At 64.0% G+C, this 16,908-nt stretch overlaps 4 protein-coding genes across 6 annotated transcripts; 3 read left to right on the top strand and 1 right to left on the bottom strand.

The window, feature by feature from the left end:
* The first annotated feature begins 8 nt into the window (after positions 1–8).
* On the top strand, positions 9–5,150 carry UBTD1 (ubiquitin domain containing 1). Its single transcript, XM_039554322.1, has 3 exons — positions 9–102; positions 3,885–4,112; positions 4,340–5,150. The coding sequence occupies exons 1-3, from the start codon at positions 33–35 to the stop codon at positions 4,723–4,725; spliced, it is 684 nt and encodes a 227-aa protein (XP_039410256.1). The 5' UTR covers positions 9–32; the 3' UTR covers positions 4,726–5,150.
* Positions 5,151–6,261: 1,111 nt separating this feature from the next.
* Positions 6,262–9,079, top strand: ANKRD2 (ankyrin repeat domain 2). The gene is made up of 9 exons (XM_039554321.1): positions 6,262–6,562; positions 6,955–7,068; positions 7,148–7,309; positions 7,497–7,604; positions 7,781–7,879; positions 8,109–8,207; positions 8,336–8,434; positions 8,712–8,810; positions 8,900–9,079. The coding sequence occupies exons 1-9, from the start codon at positions 6,494–6,496 to the stop codon at positions 9,002–9,004; spliced, it is 954 nt and encodes a 317-aa protein (XP_039410255.1). The 5' UTR covers positions 6,262–6,493; the 3' UTR covers positions 9,005–9,079.
* Positions 9,080–9,523: 444 nt separating this feature from the next.
* Positions 9,524–12,840, top strand: HOGA1 (4-hydroxy-2-oxoglutarate aldolase 1). The gene is made up of 7 exons (XM_010409945.3): positions 9,524–10,131; positions 10,716–10,844; positions 10,933–11,060; positions 11,174–11,308; positions 11,481–11,577; positions 11,699–11,832; positions 12,422–12,840. The coding sequence occupies exons 1-7, from the start codon at positions 9,615–9,617 to the stop codon at positions 12,569–12,571; spliced, it is 1,290 nt and encodes a 429-aa protein (XP_010408247.3). The 5' UTR covers positions 9,524–9,614; the 3' UTR covers positions 12,572–12,840.
* Positions 12,841–12,909: 69 nt separating this feature from the next.
* On the bottom strand, positions 12,910–16,574 carry MORN4 (MORN repeat containing 4). Of its 3 annotated transcripts, none has more exons than XM_039553790.1 (5): positions 16,492–16,574; positions 14,760–14,857; positions 14,517–14,631; positions 14,322–14,431; positions 12,910–14,167 (listed from the first exon to the last, which is right to left on the bottom strand). In XM_039553790.1, the coding sequence occupies exons 2-5, from the start codon at positions 14,824–14,826 to the stop codon at positions 14,019–14,021; spliced, it is 441 nt and encodes a 146-aa protein (XP_039409724.1). In that variant the 5' UTR covers positions 14,827–14,857; positions 16,492–16,574; the 3' UTR covers positions 12,910–14,018. The 3 variants fall into 3 exon arrangements, with proteins under 3 accessions (XP_039409724.1, XP_039409723.1, XP_010408259.1); XM_039553789.1 differs by having other exon boundaries at positions 14,760–15,406; positions 16,492–16,556; XM_010409957.4 differs by lacking the exon at positions 16,492–16,574 and having other exon boundaries at positions 14,760–16,469.
* Between the last annotated feature and the right edge of the window lie 334 nt (positions 16,575–16,908).

Raw genomic sequence — 16,908 nt, forward strand, 5'->3', positions numbered from 1 at the left:
CCCGATGCCGAGCGCCGCCGGTCGGCCCCGCCATGGGCGGCTGCGTGGGGCGGCAGCGCCGGGAGCGGCCCGCCGCCGGCGGCAACGCCCGCAAGCGAGCAGGTGAGCGGGGGTCGTCCTGGCTGGGGCACCCACGCGATCGCGGTCACCGGGGCGGGGAGGGGGGTCCCGTGTCCCCCTGGGGGTGGCGCGGGAGGAACGTGGGCACCGGAGGAGCGCAGTCCGCCACGGGAGGACTTCCCCCCTCGCACAACCCCAGGAGTCACACTGCGCTCTCGGGGTTCCCGGACCCCGGGGGTCCCGGTTCGGTGCGCGGCCTCGGGAGCGGGCGGGCACCGCGGCTCCCGTCCCGGCGTCCCGGAGGCTTTGCGGGATAAGGGCTGGGGTGCGCAGCGCGTCCAGCTGAGCCCTGCCAGTTCCCGGCTCCTCCCGGGAAGGTGGTGTCCTGGGGGGACTGCAGGGTGGCGGGTGCTCCCGGTCTGCGCTCGGAAGCGTCCCCCGGCACGGCGCGTCCTGCGAACGGCAGGGTCCTGCCTGCTCGGGATCGGTGCTGCCCCGTACACCGGGCTGCTGCCGGCGGGCGCGACCCCGTCCCCGCTGCCCCGGGGCTTCGGGAGGTGCGGGTCGGCTGCCGGTCCGGGGGAGCAGCGGCGGCCCAGGGGGGCTGGTGCAGCCCCGCGGTCCCCCGGAGTTACCGGTAGCCGAATACTCGGGTGCCATGAGGCGCTTCCCCGTGATGCCATCCCGGAGGGTCCCGGGGGCCGTGGGGATGGGTACGGTGGAATTTCGGCGGAGAAGCCGTGGGCTGGTAGGATGAATCACGCCTTTCCCTTGCCGCCTCCCGACCGGTGCCGTCGCAGCCGGTAATTACCGTGTTTATGCCAGAGCGGTAGTGGGCGGTGGGAGAGGAGGGGCAGGAAGCGTGTGCCCGGGACGGGACGCCCTGGTCCTCGCCCGCAGCTGGGATGAAGGAGGGAAGGGCGTTCTCCGTGGGAAGGTGCCCGCTGCTCCGGCAGCACGTGCAGGGTGCCGTGGCAGCCGGGCTGGGCTGTGCCCGTGCCGTGGGCAGCCGCCTCCACCGCGCGGGGCTGCAGGTGTGCCAGCCTGCCCCGGGGATGCCCTGCTGGTATGGTAAGCCACCCGGCACACTTTGCCCCCCAGGAGTGCCTTCTTGCGGGCATCAGTGAGGCCTCGGGTCCCTGGCTGACTGTTCCCTCAGCTTGGCGGGATGTGAGGCCGCTGCTTCGTAGCTCAGGCTGCTGTGAGAGGGGGTGGGGTCAGATCCCAACATCTGGATCTGTGTGATCCCCTCCTGTGCCAGGCAGCAGCTGGCTGCAGAGCCTGTGTCTCCATCCCCACTTGCTCTCCTGTGATGGGTCATGGTCCCTTCCTCGTATACTGCCAGCAGTTGCTGTTGCTGCTTTCTTTCAGTGTGTCCCTTCCCGGGAGAGCAGGGCTGTCCCTTGTGCCAGGTGCCCTGGCTGGTTCCTGCCTTTGCTTGCATGGTGCCACCAGCCCATGGGAACTGCTCAGCAGGTGGTGGAGGATGAAGCAAGGCTACAGCTGCCCTCACCAGCAGTATGGGGACGCTGCCCTGGGCCAGCAGATCCTAGTACATGAGGACCTGCTGTCAGCAGGGAGGGGGGCTCTTCCTGCCCACCTCTGCTGTCACAGGGGCCCTGCAAAGCAGCCTGGCCAGCTCCTGCCCTGGCTGGGGCCTGTTGTGACCCCCTGTAGAGGGGTCCTGCCAGGGCTCCCAGCAGCAGGTGACAGCATTGTCTCTGGGGTGGCCAGCTTACCGCAGCAGGAGCTGGGGATGCCCATGGCATGCAGCATCCCAGCCCTGCCTGGCTCGGGAGCGGACCAGCCAGCACTGCTGGAAGCAGTGGTGTGTGCCATCTGGCTGATGTCTTCTTCAGGGCCTCCAGGACCTGTCAGCTGGGGCTGCCTGAGGCTCCTGCAGACAGGGAGCAAGCCCCAGGGCAGGGAAGCCTTCAGGTCACATCCTCGTGCCTGGGGGTCCCTCACCAGGCCACCCCGGGGGGCTGAGCCACGGGCAGGGTGCTGCAGGTACAGGGCAGGAGGCAGGCAGGCTGCCAGCCAGATCCTGTTGGCTCGAGTCCGGGCACAGCGAGCGGATGGACCTGTCTGGTGGTGCTGCCGTGGAGAGTTGCACAAAGGGCCAGGAATAGAGCAGCAGGAGGTGATTAGAAGGTGCTGGCCCGGCTGGGCGGTAGCAATAAATAGACGAGGCTTAAGCCCCTGCCTACCTGGGCAAGGCTGCTGGGCACGCCTGTACACACGAGGCAGCCACAGCCTGCCCCTGCTCTCTGCAACAGCTGACCCCCACAGCTCTGATCCTGCTGCCTCCCCGGGCCAGCCTCTTCCCTTTGTTGCAAGCAGAGCTGGGGGAATGGCGCTGGCTGGGAGTGCTGGCCAGGAGTCCTGTGATGACACGTTGCCCCAGCCCACTGGCCACAGCAAGGTAGGGACATGGTCCCAGATATGTCCTTCAGGCTGGCTCTGGACACTTCTCCACTGCCCTCGTGGGGCAGGTGTTGCCTCTGACCTTGCTGTGTCCTGTGGTGCTGCAAATCCCTCTGGCCCAGCACCGTGACTGCTGAATCGGCAGCACTGGCTGCAGCCGGCTGCCCTTGCTCCTCCAGGGATGTGGGCAGGATGCTGCCTCCCAGGGATGCTCAGCGCCCAGCCCTGAGGTAGCTGAGCACCTGTGCCCCTTGGGGATCCTTGAGGTGGGTGCTTGCTGGGAAGCAGATGCTATGCTGGCTCCAGTGGTCTTGGGTAGGGTGAGGCAGGGCTGGTACAATCAGAAAGGTCGTGTAGTGCCTTGTGTCACCACACACTTGCTCAGAAACAGCTGTCTGGGGAACTTGGCTCAGCCCACAGCTGGCAGTGGTGGCTGTCTCCAGTGGCTGGGGTGTGTGGCATCACCTTGCCTGACAGGTCACTGTGTGGGCACGGGCATCTTCCTGCCCAGCTGGAGCCTCACTTTACCCTCGTCCTGTCCCCACAGGAAGGGGGCCGTCTGGCCAGCTCAGGGAGAGGGGTGACAGGAAGGAGCTGTTATTCATTGTCCTCAGCTCAGCTGGGAGTGACAGGTCCTTCCTGCCCCACGTGTCCAGCCTGGCCGTGGGGCCGATGGGACAGGGCTGTTCCCACAGGGCCAAAGCCCAGTGTAGTGAGGGCATGGTGGTGTGGGACTGGCACTGGCATGGCTCAGATCCCTGTGCAATGCTGGCTGCTGAAGGGCTGCGGGGACATGTCTGGGGGCTGTTTTGTGGAGAGCCAGCTCAGTTCAGCCCGTTGCTGGGACAGCTGCAGTCTGGCAGTAGTGCCCTCTGTCCCCCTGATGCCCAGGACGCTGTGTGCCTGCTGTCTTGCCTGCAGCTGGTCCCTGTCATCCTGGGGTGGGCAGAGGGGACGGTGAAGTCCTGACCCCCCCTTTGCTGCAGCTCAGCCTTTGTAATCCCCTTCTTGTTCCAACTCACCAGCTTATTTCCTGGCTAATTCCCCAAGCTATAAATACTGCTCTGCCTCAAAGGGCCCCGAGGCCCTGTGGCCGCCCCACAGGGCAGCGACTGATCCCCCTAACATGGAAGCAAGAGCCCTTGGCCCCTCTGAGGGCAAAGGGTGTCACTTGGGGGAGCAACTGCTGTGGGGCCAGTGGGATCTTGGGCAGGGCTAGCTTTAGCCCAGTTCCCCCTTGCTGCATTGGGGACTGTTCTTCACTGGGCAGGGTGATCCCTCAGACCCTCGCTGAAGTGCAGGAAGTCCCCAGGAAGAACCTGTGGGTGTGGGCAGGTGGGGGACTCAGGGCCCAAGGGGGAACCCTGTCCTTTGGCTGAATATCTCCCCCTCCTCAGGCCGCAATGAGCCCCTGAAGAAGGAGTGTCCCAAGTGGAAGAGCGACTACCCCATGACAGACGGGCAGCTGCGCAGCAAGCGGGACGAGTTTTGGGACACGGCACCCGCCTTTGAAGGCCGCAAGGAGATCTGGGATGCCCTGAAGGCAGCTGCCTATGCTGTAGAAGCCAATGACCACAGCCTGGCCCAGGCCATCCTCGATGGAGCCAGCATCACCCTGCCCCATGGTGAGGGTCAGCACTGGGGGTTTGGGTGGGGTGTGTGCTGAGTGCCCCATATCTGGGCACACAGGAGTCCTAGGCTGGAGTAGAAAGGGGCTCCCACCTGCTATCCAGAGCTCAGCCCAGCCAAGGGGAGCAAGGCAGGCTGTGCCACACTGCTTAGGGTGGCTCTGTCCACATTTGGGTGGTCCATGGGGATGCCCACTCTTAGCATCTCATCCTGCTGTCCCCAGGGTCCCTGACGGAGTGCTATGATGAGCTGGGCAACCGGTACCAGCTGCCCGTTTACTGCCTTGCACCCCCCGTCAACCTGATCCTGGAGCGGAGCGAGGAGGAGGCGGTGGAACCAGTGGAGCCTCTGCCCAACACCCGGCGGGAGTTCGCCCTCAAGGTGCGCCTCTCCACCGGCAAGGACCTGCGGCTCAGCGCCAGCATGAGTGACACCATCGGGCAGCTGAAGAAGCAGCTGCAGGCGCAGGAGGGCATTGACCTGGCCTGGCAGCGGTGGTTCTTCTCAGGCAAGCTGCTCACTGACCGCACACGACTGCAGGAGACCAAGATCCAGAAGGATTTTGTTGTGCAAGTGATTGTCAATCAGCCCCTCCCACCCAGGAACTGAGCCACCCCCTACTGGTTGAGGGGAGATGGCAGGGGTCTGGGGTACAGTGGCACCTCTGGGGATTCCCTGTGCTGTGTTCCAACGCATCTGGAGCCACTCCTGCTCCCCCCTGAGGCTGCCCAGAAAGGTCTGCATGGGGCTGTGCCACCGTGGTGGCTCCCCTTGGCTGGGGACACGGGCAGGCGCCGTGTTTGCTGCAGGAGGTTCGAGACCAAATGTCTCTGGGGCTGGGGCTCCTCTGCCAGGCTGTGCCAGCAGGGAGAGACTGTGACCCACTGGGCTCTGGCTTCCCCTGGCCAGGAGACCCATGGGGTGCTGGGCTGGGTGGAGATGTCTCCCCTCTGTACATAGTCTGTATTTATCAATAAAGCCTTTTCATCCTTCCTCTGGCCTTGGGGACAGGCTGGAGGGGGCTGTAACCCATAGCCACGGGAGGTCCCTGTGCTTTTCCTATATCTACTCCCATGTCAGAATGGGCACAGGGTGGCCAAGGGTAGCCTGGACAACTCAGCTTTGTTCCCTAGTGCCACCCTGACCCTGTCCTGCCAGCCCTGGCTGGTTGCCTGCCAGGACCCTTTCCCAGCATTACCAGCATTGACCCATTGTCATTCCGGCTGCTTCTCAGTGTGGGGTCACCACCTCCCTTTCCTGGTGCTTCCCCTCTGGAGATTTAAGCCTATGTCTGCCCTTGAGCTAGGTGGGACAGTCCGTGGAGGGGAAAAGTCCCAAGATGACCTTCATGGCCACCATGGCCTGCCCTGGTGAAAACAGCATCTTTCTGCTGTGGCACCCATGGGACAGGGCACCCAAGGATGGCCCTGGGAACTGCCCAGGAGGGTAACAGTGACGTGGCTGTCTGTTCCTCCCCCGGGTCCTGTGCTGGTGGACAGTGCCCAGCGCATTAACTGTCCTGGCACAGGGCAGTGTTGGCCTCATCTTACAAGGGGGGAGTGCTCAGGAGATTTGAACAATGTTCCTGCTGCCGGGAATAGCTGCTGGCTCTGCCTGTTGGCCCCACGTGAGGCCAGTCTCCTGCTGCCAGGCTGCCATGTGCAGTGAGGGAGGCCAGGCAGCCACGGGGACCCTGGCAGGGCTGCTCGGAACGTTCCACACCTGAGGTCATCCTCTAAAGCTGCACAGAGGGGCCGTGACTCCTGGCATCTCATGCTGCCTGCTGCTGGCTAAGAGGCTTGAGAGGACCCATTGCCTCTCTTTGGGGTGGGCAGGCCCCCTTCCTGCCAAAGGTTCCAGGGAGCCTCAGGCTGTGTTGGTGGCTACTGCAGCATCTGGTTGCACAGAGACGGGGTGATGGGAGCCACGGGAGCATCTTGCTTGTCCAGGGTCGGTGGCACAGGCATAGGTGCCATGCCTGTGGGATGGCCCTGGATTGTGTCCCTGCTCTGCTGAGCCTCTCTTGACTGGCTGTCACAGGTTCTGCACACCCCAGCTCCCCATAACAAGCACAGGTGTCCTGGTCAACCCAGGGTGGGGGGGGGGGGTGGTTCTCTTTAAGAGGGTGTGGGGCTGGAGAGGTGAGTCAGGGCCACCAGAAAGCAGGCGGGTGAGCTCATGGCAAAGCTGCCCCAGTCATGTGGAGCAGCCACAGCTGTTGATGCCCTTGGACTGTGGGACAGAGGGGCCAGCAGCATAAAGCCCCAAGGCCAGCGAAGCCGCCGGCAGCATCAGGGGCCAGGACTGGGCACTCCCTGCCTGTGGTAGCAAGGAGAGGAGGACACATCCTGCGCAGGACTGTGCACTGCGGGCAGACATGGAGCTGGATGTGGAACGGGCCAAGGAGCTCATTGAGCAGAAGCTGGCAGAGGAGGAGGAGGAGGAGGTGGGTCCATAGGGCAGGGGGACCTTCCTGGGCTCTAGTAGGAACCCCCATTGCACTGTGTCCATCCTTAGGGACTCCGATGTGAGGAGGCTGGCACCGACCTTGCCGTCCTGGGGGATATAGCAAGGTGTCCAAGGGCTCTCAGGGGGATCAGGTTCCCAACCCAGCAGCTCCAGCCCATGGGGCAGAGCTGAGCAGCAAGCAGGTGCCCAGCTTACCGAGCAGGGTGGGGAGGCAAGTGCAAGCCCAAGAGCTGCCAGGCACCCCCGTAGACCTCAGCGGCGAGCTGGGAGCCCCGCGCAGAGCCACCTCCCCCGGCAGGCTGGGCATGGAGGCAGTGGGGCTGCTCTGTGGCCAGCCAAGACCCTGCAGCACCTGCTGTGCCTGTGCAGAAACTCAAAGGGGATGGTGCACGGGAGCCGCCGGCCGTGGAGCGTATGAACACACCTGAGCTGGAGGAGGAGAAACGCTGTGGCCCCAGGAACAGGGGCCTTGAGGCCATCAAGGTGAGTGGATTGGGGTGCGGGGTGGCCAGGGGTGGCTGGTCGCACAGAAGTCAAACGGGGGACTGTGTGTGCTCACCAGGGCCAGGAGAGGGTGCGGAGGAGTTCAGTGGATCTGAGGCGGGAGATCATCGACGTGGGCAGCATCCAACGACTCATCGAGCTCCGCAAGCAGCGCCGGCAGCGCCGGGCAGAGCGGGCGGCCACCCCCGAGCCCACCCCGCCACCTGAGCCCCTGGAGATTGTACGTCAGGGGGTCCCAAGATGTGGGAGGGGGGCTGCTGGGATAGCGGCTGGGCCATCCACAGGCCAGCCCCCGGGTCACCCTGCCAGCCAGAGACCTCCCTGGGGAAGCAGGGCTGGGGGCCCCCATGTTGTCCCCTCTCCTGCACCCCTGTGCTGCCCCAGCCCTGAGCCTGTCCCATTACCAGGAGGGTCCTGTGGAGCCAGAGACCTTCCTGCGAGCTGCTGTCCAGGGCAAGATGCACGTCATCGAGAAGTTTCTGGCAGATGGTGGCTCCCCCGACACATGTGATGAGGTAGCTTTCCTGGCAGCCACTGGCTGTCCCCTGCCTGTGCCATGCCATCATATCCTGCAGCCATGCCCCACTGTGCCTGTGGGCAAGGGCTGAGATCCCTGGGACAGGGCTGGAGTACAACCCGACTGGGCCAGGGAAGATGCATCTGTCCGCCAATGTGCTGCCCTGTCCCGCAGTTCCACCGCACAGCCCTGCACCGCTCCTCACTGGAGGGACACATGGAAATCCTGCAGAAGCTGCTGGACAGTGGGGCCACTGTTGACTTCAGGGACCGGGTGAGGCTGGATCCTGCTTCCAGCTGCATGCTGGTCTGAGCATCTGGGTGTGGTGCAGCCAGAACTACAGCAATATTGGGGACCCTGCAGTGGGGCAGTGCTGTCCCCATCACGGAGGTGGCTACAGGCAGGGCTCTGCCAGTTCAGCTCGAGCACGGGGACCTGCTGGGGCAGGGGACAGACACAGGGTAGGGGTGTCCCCCACCATGACACAGCACTGTATGTCCAGCTGGACTGCACCGCCGTGCACTGGGCCTGCCGGGGTGGGCACCTGGATGCTGTCAAGCTGCTGCAAGACCGTGGGGCAGACCTCAATGTGAAGGACAAGGTGAGCAGGGCAGAGCAGATCACAGGGTTGGGGCAGGAGCATACCCTGGAATACCAGAGCTGACCCTGTGTTGGGTTAGCAGGTGTGGGTGCTGATCCCCCCTGATGTCCATCTCATCCCCCCTCAAGCTGCTCAGCACACCCCTTCATGTGGCCACCCGAACCGGACACCTTGACATTGTGGAGCATCTCATCCACTGTGGGGTGGATATCAATGCCTCAGACAGGGTGAGTGCTGCAGCCATGCAGGCATCACTGGGTCGCAACACAGATCCCCCTCCCTTTGTTGACCCCTCCAAGGGCTTCCAGTACCCACAGTGGGGCATATCTGGACACACACATCCCTGCCCCAGGGTGGCTGCAGCCACAGCCAGGTCTGGGACAGGCACAGTCCCCCTTGTCCTGGTGGAGGTTGGTGTGCTGGGAGCTGGGGAGCAGTGCTTGGGGCAGGCAGAGGGTCCCTGTCCCTGGACCACGATCTCCAGTGAAGCTGTGTCTCTCACAGGAAGGCGACACAGCGCTGCATGATGCCACACGGCTCAGTCGCTACAAGATCATCAAAATGCTGATCCTGCACGGGGCTGACATGATGGCCAAGAATGAGGTGAGCATGGGGGGGCACCTCTGAGGCTATTTGCTGCCCCACCATGTCACACCACCCTGTGCCCTGCCTCTCTCTGCCCACTCTTGCAGGCTGGCAAGACCCCAACAGACCTGGTGCAGCAGTGGCAGGTGGACACACGCCAGGCGCTGGAGACCAAGGAGCAGCCGCAGGGGGAGATGGAGGTCCCTGCATGATGGCACCAAGCAGGGACCAGAGCTGGGCTCAGCTCCAAGCAGCAGGATCCAGACAAGACTTGTCTGTGTCAATAAAAGTCAGCAAAGAGCAGCATTTGGCTCCAGGTGGCTGTGAGGTTGGGCAGCCTGCACCAGGGTTGATGCGCCTGGGGAAGATGGGTTATCCTGGGAGCAGGTTTATCTGGCAGCATGTTGAGCCCTGCCTCCTATGACAGGGACTCAGGTATTGGTGACACAAGTGGTTCAAGGGCAGGACTCCTCGCTGCAGGACACCCTGATTGCTCACAGTCCTTCAAAGTCCCACCTGGGCAAGCTCAGGGAGGAAAAATACATGGAGGGCAGCTCAACCTGAGTCCATGCTGTGCTGGAAGCTGGGGCTGTGCCAGAGAGCAGCAGCTGTACCCCTGCTGGACAGCCACTCTGTGGGGTTGGATGGCTTCTTGTTCTTCTGCCTTTCCTGCTGCAGTCACCCTTGGGGGACACATGGTCCCTTTTCAGGCTGGGACACATGCTCCCTAAATGGAAATGCTCACACTCACCCGTTTACAGGAGACCCTACACTGACGGCTGGATCAGGTGATCCCTGACCAAAGCCCTGGGACTGCTTGCAATGCCTGATCCCTCCCTGGCCTTGCAGCCCAGCCCTGTAGGAGGCAGAGGGATAGCTGCCAGGGTTGGCAAGCAGAAGGGAAAGCACAACTGGAGTGGCCAAAGCTCACCTGGAGGGGTGCTGAGCTCCTGCAGCCAGCTCCTGAAGGGGGAAGAACATCCTGAGCTCATCTGGTACCACCCCCATGTCATCTACACAGCAGGGTTGCAGGTCCCTCACATGCCCTGTCAAACATTAACAGCCCCTCGGCGAGGCAGACAGCACAGGCAGCAGCAGCACCCAGCCACCATGGCATTCAGCAGCCGCCTCACCTCGTCCCTCCGGCCCGCCCTGGCAGCTCTGCAGTGGGCAGCCCCCAGGCAGTGCCGGGGGCTCAGCACCCCCCAGGGATCAGAGCCCTCACTCGATCTCAGGGGCATCTTCCCACCCCTCGCCACCCCTTTCTCACCCTCACAGGAGGTGGACTACGCCCAGCTGGAGGGAAACCTGCGCCGCTACGCCAGCATCCCTTTCAGAGGTAAGCGCTGCCCACTGTCCCTCTCCGTGCAGGCTCCTGTCAGATCCCTGCCTGCCACAGAGGCTGTGCAGCAGCACGCAGGCAGCCTGCCAGCTTCCCAAGGGTGCTCAGCCTCCAGCCGGACTTCGCTCCGGGGCTGGCACCCCCTCGGGTCACCCACCTGGGGCCCCTTGCATGGCACGTGCCCGGGCACAAGTGTGTGTCCTTGCACAGCCCTGCCACACGCCAGCACGTGCTTGCACACCCCCTCCACACATGTGCGGGCTTGAACCTGTGCACTGCCCTCCCATGCACACTCACACATTCGTGGGGTATGTATCTGTCGATTGCCAAGGGCAGATAGATGATAGGAGAGGAGCTGCAAAAGAGGTTGCAGCCTCACAACAGTGTTCCCCAGAGTCTCCTCTCTTCTGACCAGGAGGCCAGGGCTGCAGGGATTTAGGCAAGAGAGGGCACACTGAGGACTGCAGAGCTCTGCCTGGGTGCCGGCAGCAAAGATGGGAGTGAGAGTAATGGGGATACCTGACATTCATGGCACCCTTCTCCTGTGCCCGAGCCCTGCCCTCCCCATATTTGTGTTCCAGGACTGGTGGTGCTGGGCTCCAATGGGGAGTATCCATACCTGGCACCCCATGAGAGGGTGGAGGTGGTGAGCTGCGTGCGCCAGGCTCTGCCCAGGGACCGCTTGCTGCTGGCTGGCTCGGGCTGCGAATGTGAGTGCCTGTGTGGGCAGTGTGGGGGGCAGTGCAGCGGGCATGTGTCCCCCCTGGAACACCCCTCACCCTTCCGCCTCCTCCCCAGCCACCCAGGCCACCATCGAGCTGACGGTCAGCATGGCAGAGGCAGGGGCTGATGTGGCGCTGGTTGTGACACCCTGCTATTACCGGGGTGCCATGACCACTGCTGCCCTGGTCCATCACTACACAGAGGTGAGCCACGTCCAGTGCCTGCCCTCAACCGCAGCTGGGGCAGCAGGAGAGGGATCATGTCCACTGTGTCTCCAACCCACCCCAGCTACTGAGCTCTGCCTGGCTGCCTGCAGGTTGGCAACGCATCCCCCATCCCGGTGGTGCTCTACAATGTCCCTGCCAACACTGGCCTGGACCTGCCCATGGACGCTGTCATCACCTTGGCTCAGCACCCCAACATCATTGGGATCAAGGACAGCGGTGGGGACGTGAGTGGAACAGGACTTTCCCAGGGCTGCTTACGACCAAACCTGGACCTAAGTTGGGAATGGGGAACTGGGACTTGCAGCCCTTCCCTGGACCCCAGGGCTGCCAGCAGGCACCCTGCAGCAAGGGGGACAGGGTGATGCCTGCCCCAGGGCATAGCATGTCTCTCCCCAGATCACCCGCATGGGGCTGATGGTCCACAAGACAAGGCAGGAGGATTTCCAGGTGTTGGCAGGATCAGCCGGCTTCCTGCTGGCGAGCTATGCTGTGGGTAGGTGCAGCTGCCCATCCTGGCCTGGGGACACTGGCAGGGGGAGGCAGGGGAGGGACCGGGAGGTGCTGGCTAGGCACAGCATGCTGAGCTGGCTGCCAATGTGTCCTGGTGTCTCTAGGTGCCGCTGGGGGGGTGTGTGCCCTCGCCAATGTTCTGGGTGACCCGTTGTGCCAGCTGGACCACCTGTGCCGCGAGGGCCGGTGGCAGGAGGCCCGTGACCTGCAGCACCGCCTCATTGAGCCCAACACGGCGGTGAGCACGCAGAGCCCCTCGGATGCTGAGGGGAGAGGGTGCCAGGCTATGACAGAGCCAGGGGGAGGCAAAGGATGGAAGTCCCTGGGGCTGCAGTGGGTGGAGGGGTGGTTCAGGGGGATAGGACGGCACAGCACCTGGCCAGTGAGCCGAGATGGGCTGGAGGTGAGAAGATGGGAAATGCCAGCCCTGTCACGTTAAGGAACAGCCTGTCCACTGGCACTGGGCACCGCCTGACCCTCTGTGAGAGCCTTGCTGACTATTTATAGGCAGCAGTGTGTGTGTGGGGGAAGAGCTGCTCCTTCCTGGGCCCCTCATCCCACTGTGGAGTGGCCTGTCCCTGCTGCAGAGCCCAACATGCCACAGAGCTCCTGCGTAGAGTCCTGTGTGGGTGTGCTCTGCACCCTCACCCCACAGTGGGCACTTCATGGGGTGCTGAAGCCACTTCACACCTTGCCAGCCTTGCAGCCCTGCATGGGGAGGACAGGAGTGATGGCAAGCAGAAGAGCAGGGCCTGCACAGCAGAGCCCCTAGAGCGTGCTGACCCATGGGAGCCAGAAAGCCCCCATGCCCTCCCTCCCTCCCACAGGTCACCCGCCAGTTCGGGATCCCGGGGCTGAAGAAGGCCATGGAGTGGTTTGGCTACTATGGGGGTCCCTGCCGCGCACCCCTGGCCCCTCTGAGCCCTGCCCAGGCTGAAGAGCTGAAGAGCACCTTCAGTGCCAATGGCTGGTTGTGAGGTGTTCTCCATCTGCCCCTTTCCACACCAGGAAGGTACAGGAGTCAGGGACCCTGGGAACTGGGGATATGCTGGGGACATTGGGAGGTGGCCAGGAGAAGGCTGCCCCTGTTAGTCTTTCCTGTTGGACAAGGCTGCTCTGGGCAGAGTGGGTAGAGGGGGGCAACCCCAGGCCAGCCTGTATCCCTGCCAGCCCCCAGGGTCCTGTTGTCTTCACCTGGGAAGGAGTGGATCCTTGTGCCATGAATAAACTTGCCATCTCCTCTCTGTGTCTGCAGTCTTGTCTGTGCAAGGCCCCCGCACCGTCTCTGCTCCCAGCAAAAACAACATGGCACGGGTGTTTGGCAACATGGTTTACTCAGCTGAGGCCTGTGCAGGCAGCAGCACAAGGCAGGGTCACAGCAAGGCACGGGACCCGGTGCAGGCAGAGACTGGCAGGGAGGGCACAGACCCTGCAGCCCTGCACTGGGCGGTGAGGGCTCCCGGGACCCCTGTGCCACAGCCAGCCAGACCGCACCGGGGGTGAAGGTGAGCGTGTAGTGGGGAGATGAAGGACGCATGTGGGGGGCAAGATGGGGAACTGTGTGCCCCCTGCCTGCCCCTTCGCCATACCTCTATCCCCTCCTGCCCTGCCCAGGCCCCCTGCTCCAGCCCTGGCACCCCACGCAGCCCTGCTCATGTCCCTCATTCCAGGCTCCAGCTGACCCTTCTCCTTGCTCACCGTTGTACCAATCTCCACCAGAGTGCAGCAGACACATGCCAGGCTGGGCACTCCCCAGTCCCCCTTGGTGGGGATGCTGCTGCTGATGTCCCCAAGGCAGTCGGTGGGTGCATTGGCACAGGGATGAGGGGAGCACAACCCATTGGCTGGCCCTGAGAGCAAGCTGGGTTCTTTGGGGACAAAACGTCACCCTACCCTGGGCATACAGGGAGATGGCCAGTCACCCAGAGCTGAGGGTGCAGGCCACAGGGTGCCTGGGGTGCCCACCCTGCCTCCGGACCAGGGCAGGAAAGTGAGCCAGGAGCTACCCCTCTGGGGGCACGTGGTTCAGTCAGCAGCTTCCAGCCAAGGCACCCTGGCAGTGGGGTCAGAGACCAGCCTCTACCCCCCTGCTCCATCCTCTGCAACTGGCTAGCAGCCCTAGTGGTCCACAGTCTTCCTGGGGGGCAGAGGGGCCAAGCCCCTGTCACACTGTCCTTCTGCTGCTCCAGCAAGTGCCAGGGCTACAGCCAGAAAGGGAAGGCACCACGGCTGCCCCAGGGCACTTGGGTGGAGAGCGGAGGGTTCCATCCCCTCCAGCGGCAGGGGTTGGCAGGAGGACACTTGGAGGGGACGAAGGGCAGGGAGGTACCCAGCAGTGCCACATCCCTTCTCCAGGGCCAGCAGGGCCAGCCAGTGCCCAAGTAGGGGGGTCCCTGCTCTGGTGGGAGGGGATGCGGGGCACCATCACGCTGTCAGGCTGTGGGCAGACTTGGAGGCGCCCTGGGCCCTCTGGATGATGGCCGTGCACTTCTCCCGCCGCAGCAGCTTGTTGTTCTCAAAGAAGCCCTCGTTGCGGGGCACGCCGTGGGAGCCATCGGGGAAGGTCAGGAGACCTGGGGAGGGGAGGGAAGGGCTGGAAGTGAAGAGGCAGGGAGCCGCGCCGACCGCAGATGGGGCCAGGGAAGGAGGGACAAAGTGGGAGATGCTGGAAGGGGCTGTGCTGAGCAGGGGCCGTGCAGATGCCTGCACCATGCCACCAGCACTCACCGAAGCCATACACGCGCCCGCCTTTGAACTCGCCCTCAAAGGTCATGTTGTCACAGCGGGTGAAGACTCCAACGCCACTGAACTTGCCCTGCACAAACTCCCCCTCATACCTGTGTGGGAGGATGTCCTGAGGCAGCTGCTCCCCACGGCAAGTGGGAATGCCTGAGGAGGTGTATGCAGGAGTGGGGTGCTCACCTGGAGCCATCAGAGAAGGTGAGCACGCCGCAGCCGTGGAAGAGCCCGTTCTCAAAGTGCCCCACGTAAGTAGTGCCATCAGAAAACGTCAGCTGCCCGATGCCGTGCCTGCGACCTAGGTGAGAGCAGAAATGGGCAGCACTGGACAGAGGCAGGACCTGCCCCAGTGTGGAGCTGGGCAGAGATGCGGGGTTTGCTTGTACCCCAGCACGGGTGGCACCGTCCCCTCCTGCCACATCTCACCTTCTTTCCACTCGCCGCGGTACTCCTCCCCATTGGAGTAGGTGAAGGAGCCTTTGGTGAGGGTCATGGCAACAGCCTTCGGCACAGCAGGACAAGAGCTGGCAGGGAGAGGCACAGAGAGCTGCTGGGCAGGGAGAGCAGCCCGGCTTGCCCAGAGCCCTTGCATCCTCTGGGCTCGCAGAGAGGCGCCTGTCTGCCCTAGGGACAGCTCTGCTGGGGCACAGCGCAGATGAAGAAGTGACCCCAGGAGCACAGCTGCCCTGCCCAGGCTCTGAAACCCCAGCTGCCAGGTTCGGGTTGCTGCCCGCCCACTGCAGCGCTCAGGGAGATGTGAGCCCACGGGGGTCACAGCCCTGTGAAATGTGAGTGAGTGGCAGGAAGAGGAGTGTGGCAGGAACTGGCTGTCTCTGGCATGGCACTCCAGCAGAACCCCAGAGGTCTTGCACTGTGCAGGCTCAGGCCAGGGGCCACTCTCAGCTTTGCTGGGGCAGTCCCAGGCAGAAAAGAGGGTTTTGGAGTGGAGATGCTTGCTGGGCTGTGCTCAGTGGCAGTTCTTCAGGAGAGGGAACAGAGAGCTTGTGGGGTTTCCAGATCCAGCATGGGATGGGCAGACCTGGTTCACCCTCAGGGATGAGTGGACACTCCTCCTAAGAGGGACAGCAGAGATAGGATCCTGGGGCTTCAGGGCTTTGCTCAGCTACCCAGGGTTTGCAAACCTGCCTGCCAACAGCAAGCAGGCCCCGAAGCCCTGCACATCTCACAGAACCCTGCCACGCAGCACAGCTCTCCCCAGCACACAGGGAAGGCAGGTGGGCTGGGCGCTGCCTCACCAGCAGCTGCCGGTGCAGCTCAGGCAGTGCCAGTGACGGGAAGGGGCTCCCCGCCTCCAAACGGGGTCTATGGGCTTACACCCGGCTGCGCATCACCCAAGAGATGGGTACTGAACCACGCGAACCAGCAGGACGCGGCACTCGGGAGCACAACAGGAACTTGCCAGGGCATTGTGTCCAGAGAAATGGCCCCAGCGAAGGCGAACAGCGACTGAACAGTGCTCTCTGCTGATGGGAGGGACGGGGAGCGCATCGCCGGCTCCCAGCCTGCAGCCTGCCCAGCCATGCCAGGCGGAGGAGAGGGTGCTGCCGCGGGCTGTGAACTCGGCCAGCACGGCCTGTGACACTTCACCCGGACGACAGCCCCCCACGAGCACTCCAGCCTGGCCAGCAGCCGGACGCGCCCGCGCTGGGCTCCCACCACCCAGAGCCTGCACGTACCGTGCCCGCCGCAAGCAGAGCAACGCGCTCAGCACAGCCCGAACCGCACAGGGGCCGAGGGGTGCCCGACCCCGTTGAGCCACACACCCCCGGGCAAAGGCACGGACGTGCTGCCCGTGGCAGCACCCGCGGGGGATGCGCGCACACCCCACCCGGAGAGTGTGTCCGGGGGCGTGACCGCGCCCACGGGTGATGCACCACACCGCGATGTACCAATATCCCGTCGTGTCCCTGTCCCCACGGGTGATGCACCCACACCCCGATGTGTCCGTGCACCCACACCCCGCCGTGTCCGTGCACCCACGGCTGATGCACCCACACCCCGGTGTGTTCATGCACCCACGGCTGATACACGCACGCCTCACCACCGGGACACGCGTGGCGGTGCTCACGGGCCCGGTGCGTGCCCAGGAGCGGGACGGGCAGTGCGGGCGGCGCAGGAACCCGCGGCCCGCGCTCACCTGGCTCCGCGCTGTCCGCCTACACCGCTTCCCACCACGTCCCGCCGAGGGGCGGTGGCGGCCACCGCCCCTGCCAGCACCCCGCCCTGCCGGGCGGTGCCACGCCGCCAGCGTCCATCCCCGCTCGCCGTTGGCTGTCTCCACGGCAACCGCTAGCAACGCGGCTGCTCATTGGTCAGCTTCGCAGCACGCCCTCGCCGGTCGCCATCTTTGTGTGGGGCAAGGAGCTCTCCGCCTTGGGCGTGGCTGCAGAGGGGCGGTGCCCTCGCCCTGCCGCCATCTTTGTGAAGGGCAGCAATGGGCACGGCCACTCCAGCGCGTCCATCTTTGTGCGGGGCACCGGCGCCAACCGCCACGGCGGGGGTGTACGGGGGGCGAACACACCCTGGCCTCCCCGAACGAACGGTGCGAGGCGCG

Source organism: Corvus cornix, chromosome 6 (genome assembly GCF_000738735.6).
Source record: "Corvus cornix cornix isolate S_Up_H32 chromosome 6, ASM73873v5, whole genome shotgun sequence".
Lineage (NCBI taxonomy): Eukaryota > Metazoa > Chordata > Aves > Passeriformes > Corvidae > Corvus > Corvus cornix.

Bases quoted from the DNA above. Each gene is read 5' to 3' on its own strand.
- UBTD1 (XM_039554322.1), top strand. From the start codon at position 33: ATGGGCGGCTGCGTGGGGCGGCAGCGCCGGGAGCGGCCCGCCGCCGGC. The intron at 103-3,884 runs GTGAGCGGGGGT...CCCCCTCCTCAG, and splicing joins CAACGCCCGCAAGCGAGCAG to GCCGCAATGAGCCCCTGAAG. The intron at 4,113-4,339 runs GTGAGGGTCAGC...TGCTGTCCCCAG, and splicing joins CAGCATCACCCTGCCCCATG to GGTCCCTGACGGAGTGCTAT.
- ANKRD2 (XM_039554321.1), top strand. From the start codon at position 6,494: ATGGAGCTGGATGTGGAACGGGCCAAGGAGCTCATTGAGCAGAAGCTG. The intron at 8,208-8,335 runs GTGAGCAGGGCA...TCCCCCCTCAAG, and splicing joins ACCTCAATGTGAAGGACAAG to CTGCTCAGCACACCCCTTCA. The intron at 8,811-8,899 runs GTGAGCATGGGG...CCACTCTTGCAG, and splicing joins ACATGATGGCCAAGAATGAG to GCTGGCAAGACCCCAACAGA.
- HOGA1 (XM_010409945.3), top strand. From the start codon at position 9,615: ATGCCTGATCCCTCCCTGGCCTTGCAGCCCAGCCCTGTAGGAGGCAGA. The intron at 11,061-11,173 runs GTGAGCCACGTC...GGCTGCCTGCAG, and splicing joins TGGTCCATCACTACACAGAG to GTTGGCAACGCATCCCCCAT. The intron at 11,309-11,480 runs GTGAGTGGAACA...GTCTCTCCCCAG, and splicing joins TCAAGGACAGCGGTGGGGAC to ATCACCCGCATGGGGCTGAT.
- MORN4 (XM_039553789.1), bottom strand. From the start codon at position 14,925: ATGCAAGGGCTCTGGGCAAGCCGGGCTGCTCTCCCTGCCCAGCAGCTC. The intron at 14,632-14,759 runs GTGAGATGTGGC...GCTCTCACCTAG, and splicing joins CCGCGGCGAGTGGAAAGAAG to GTCGCAGGCACGGCATCGGG. The intron at 14,168-14,321 runs GTGAGTGCTGGT...TCCCCTCCCCAG, and splicing joins CGGGCGCGTGTATGGCTTCG to GTCTCCTGACCTTCCCCGAT.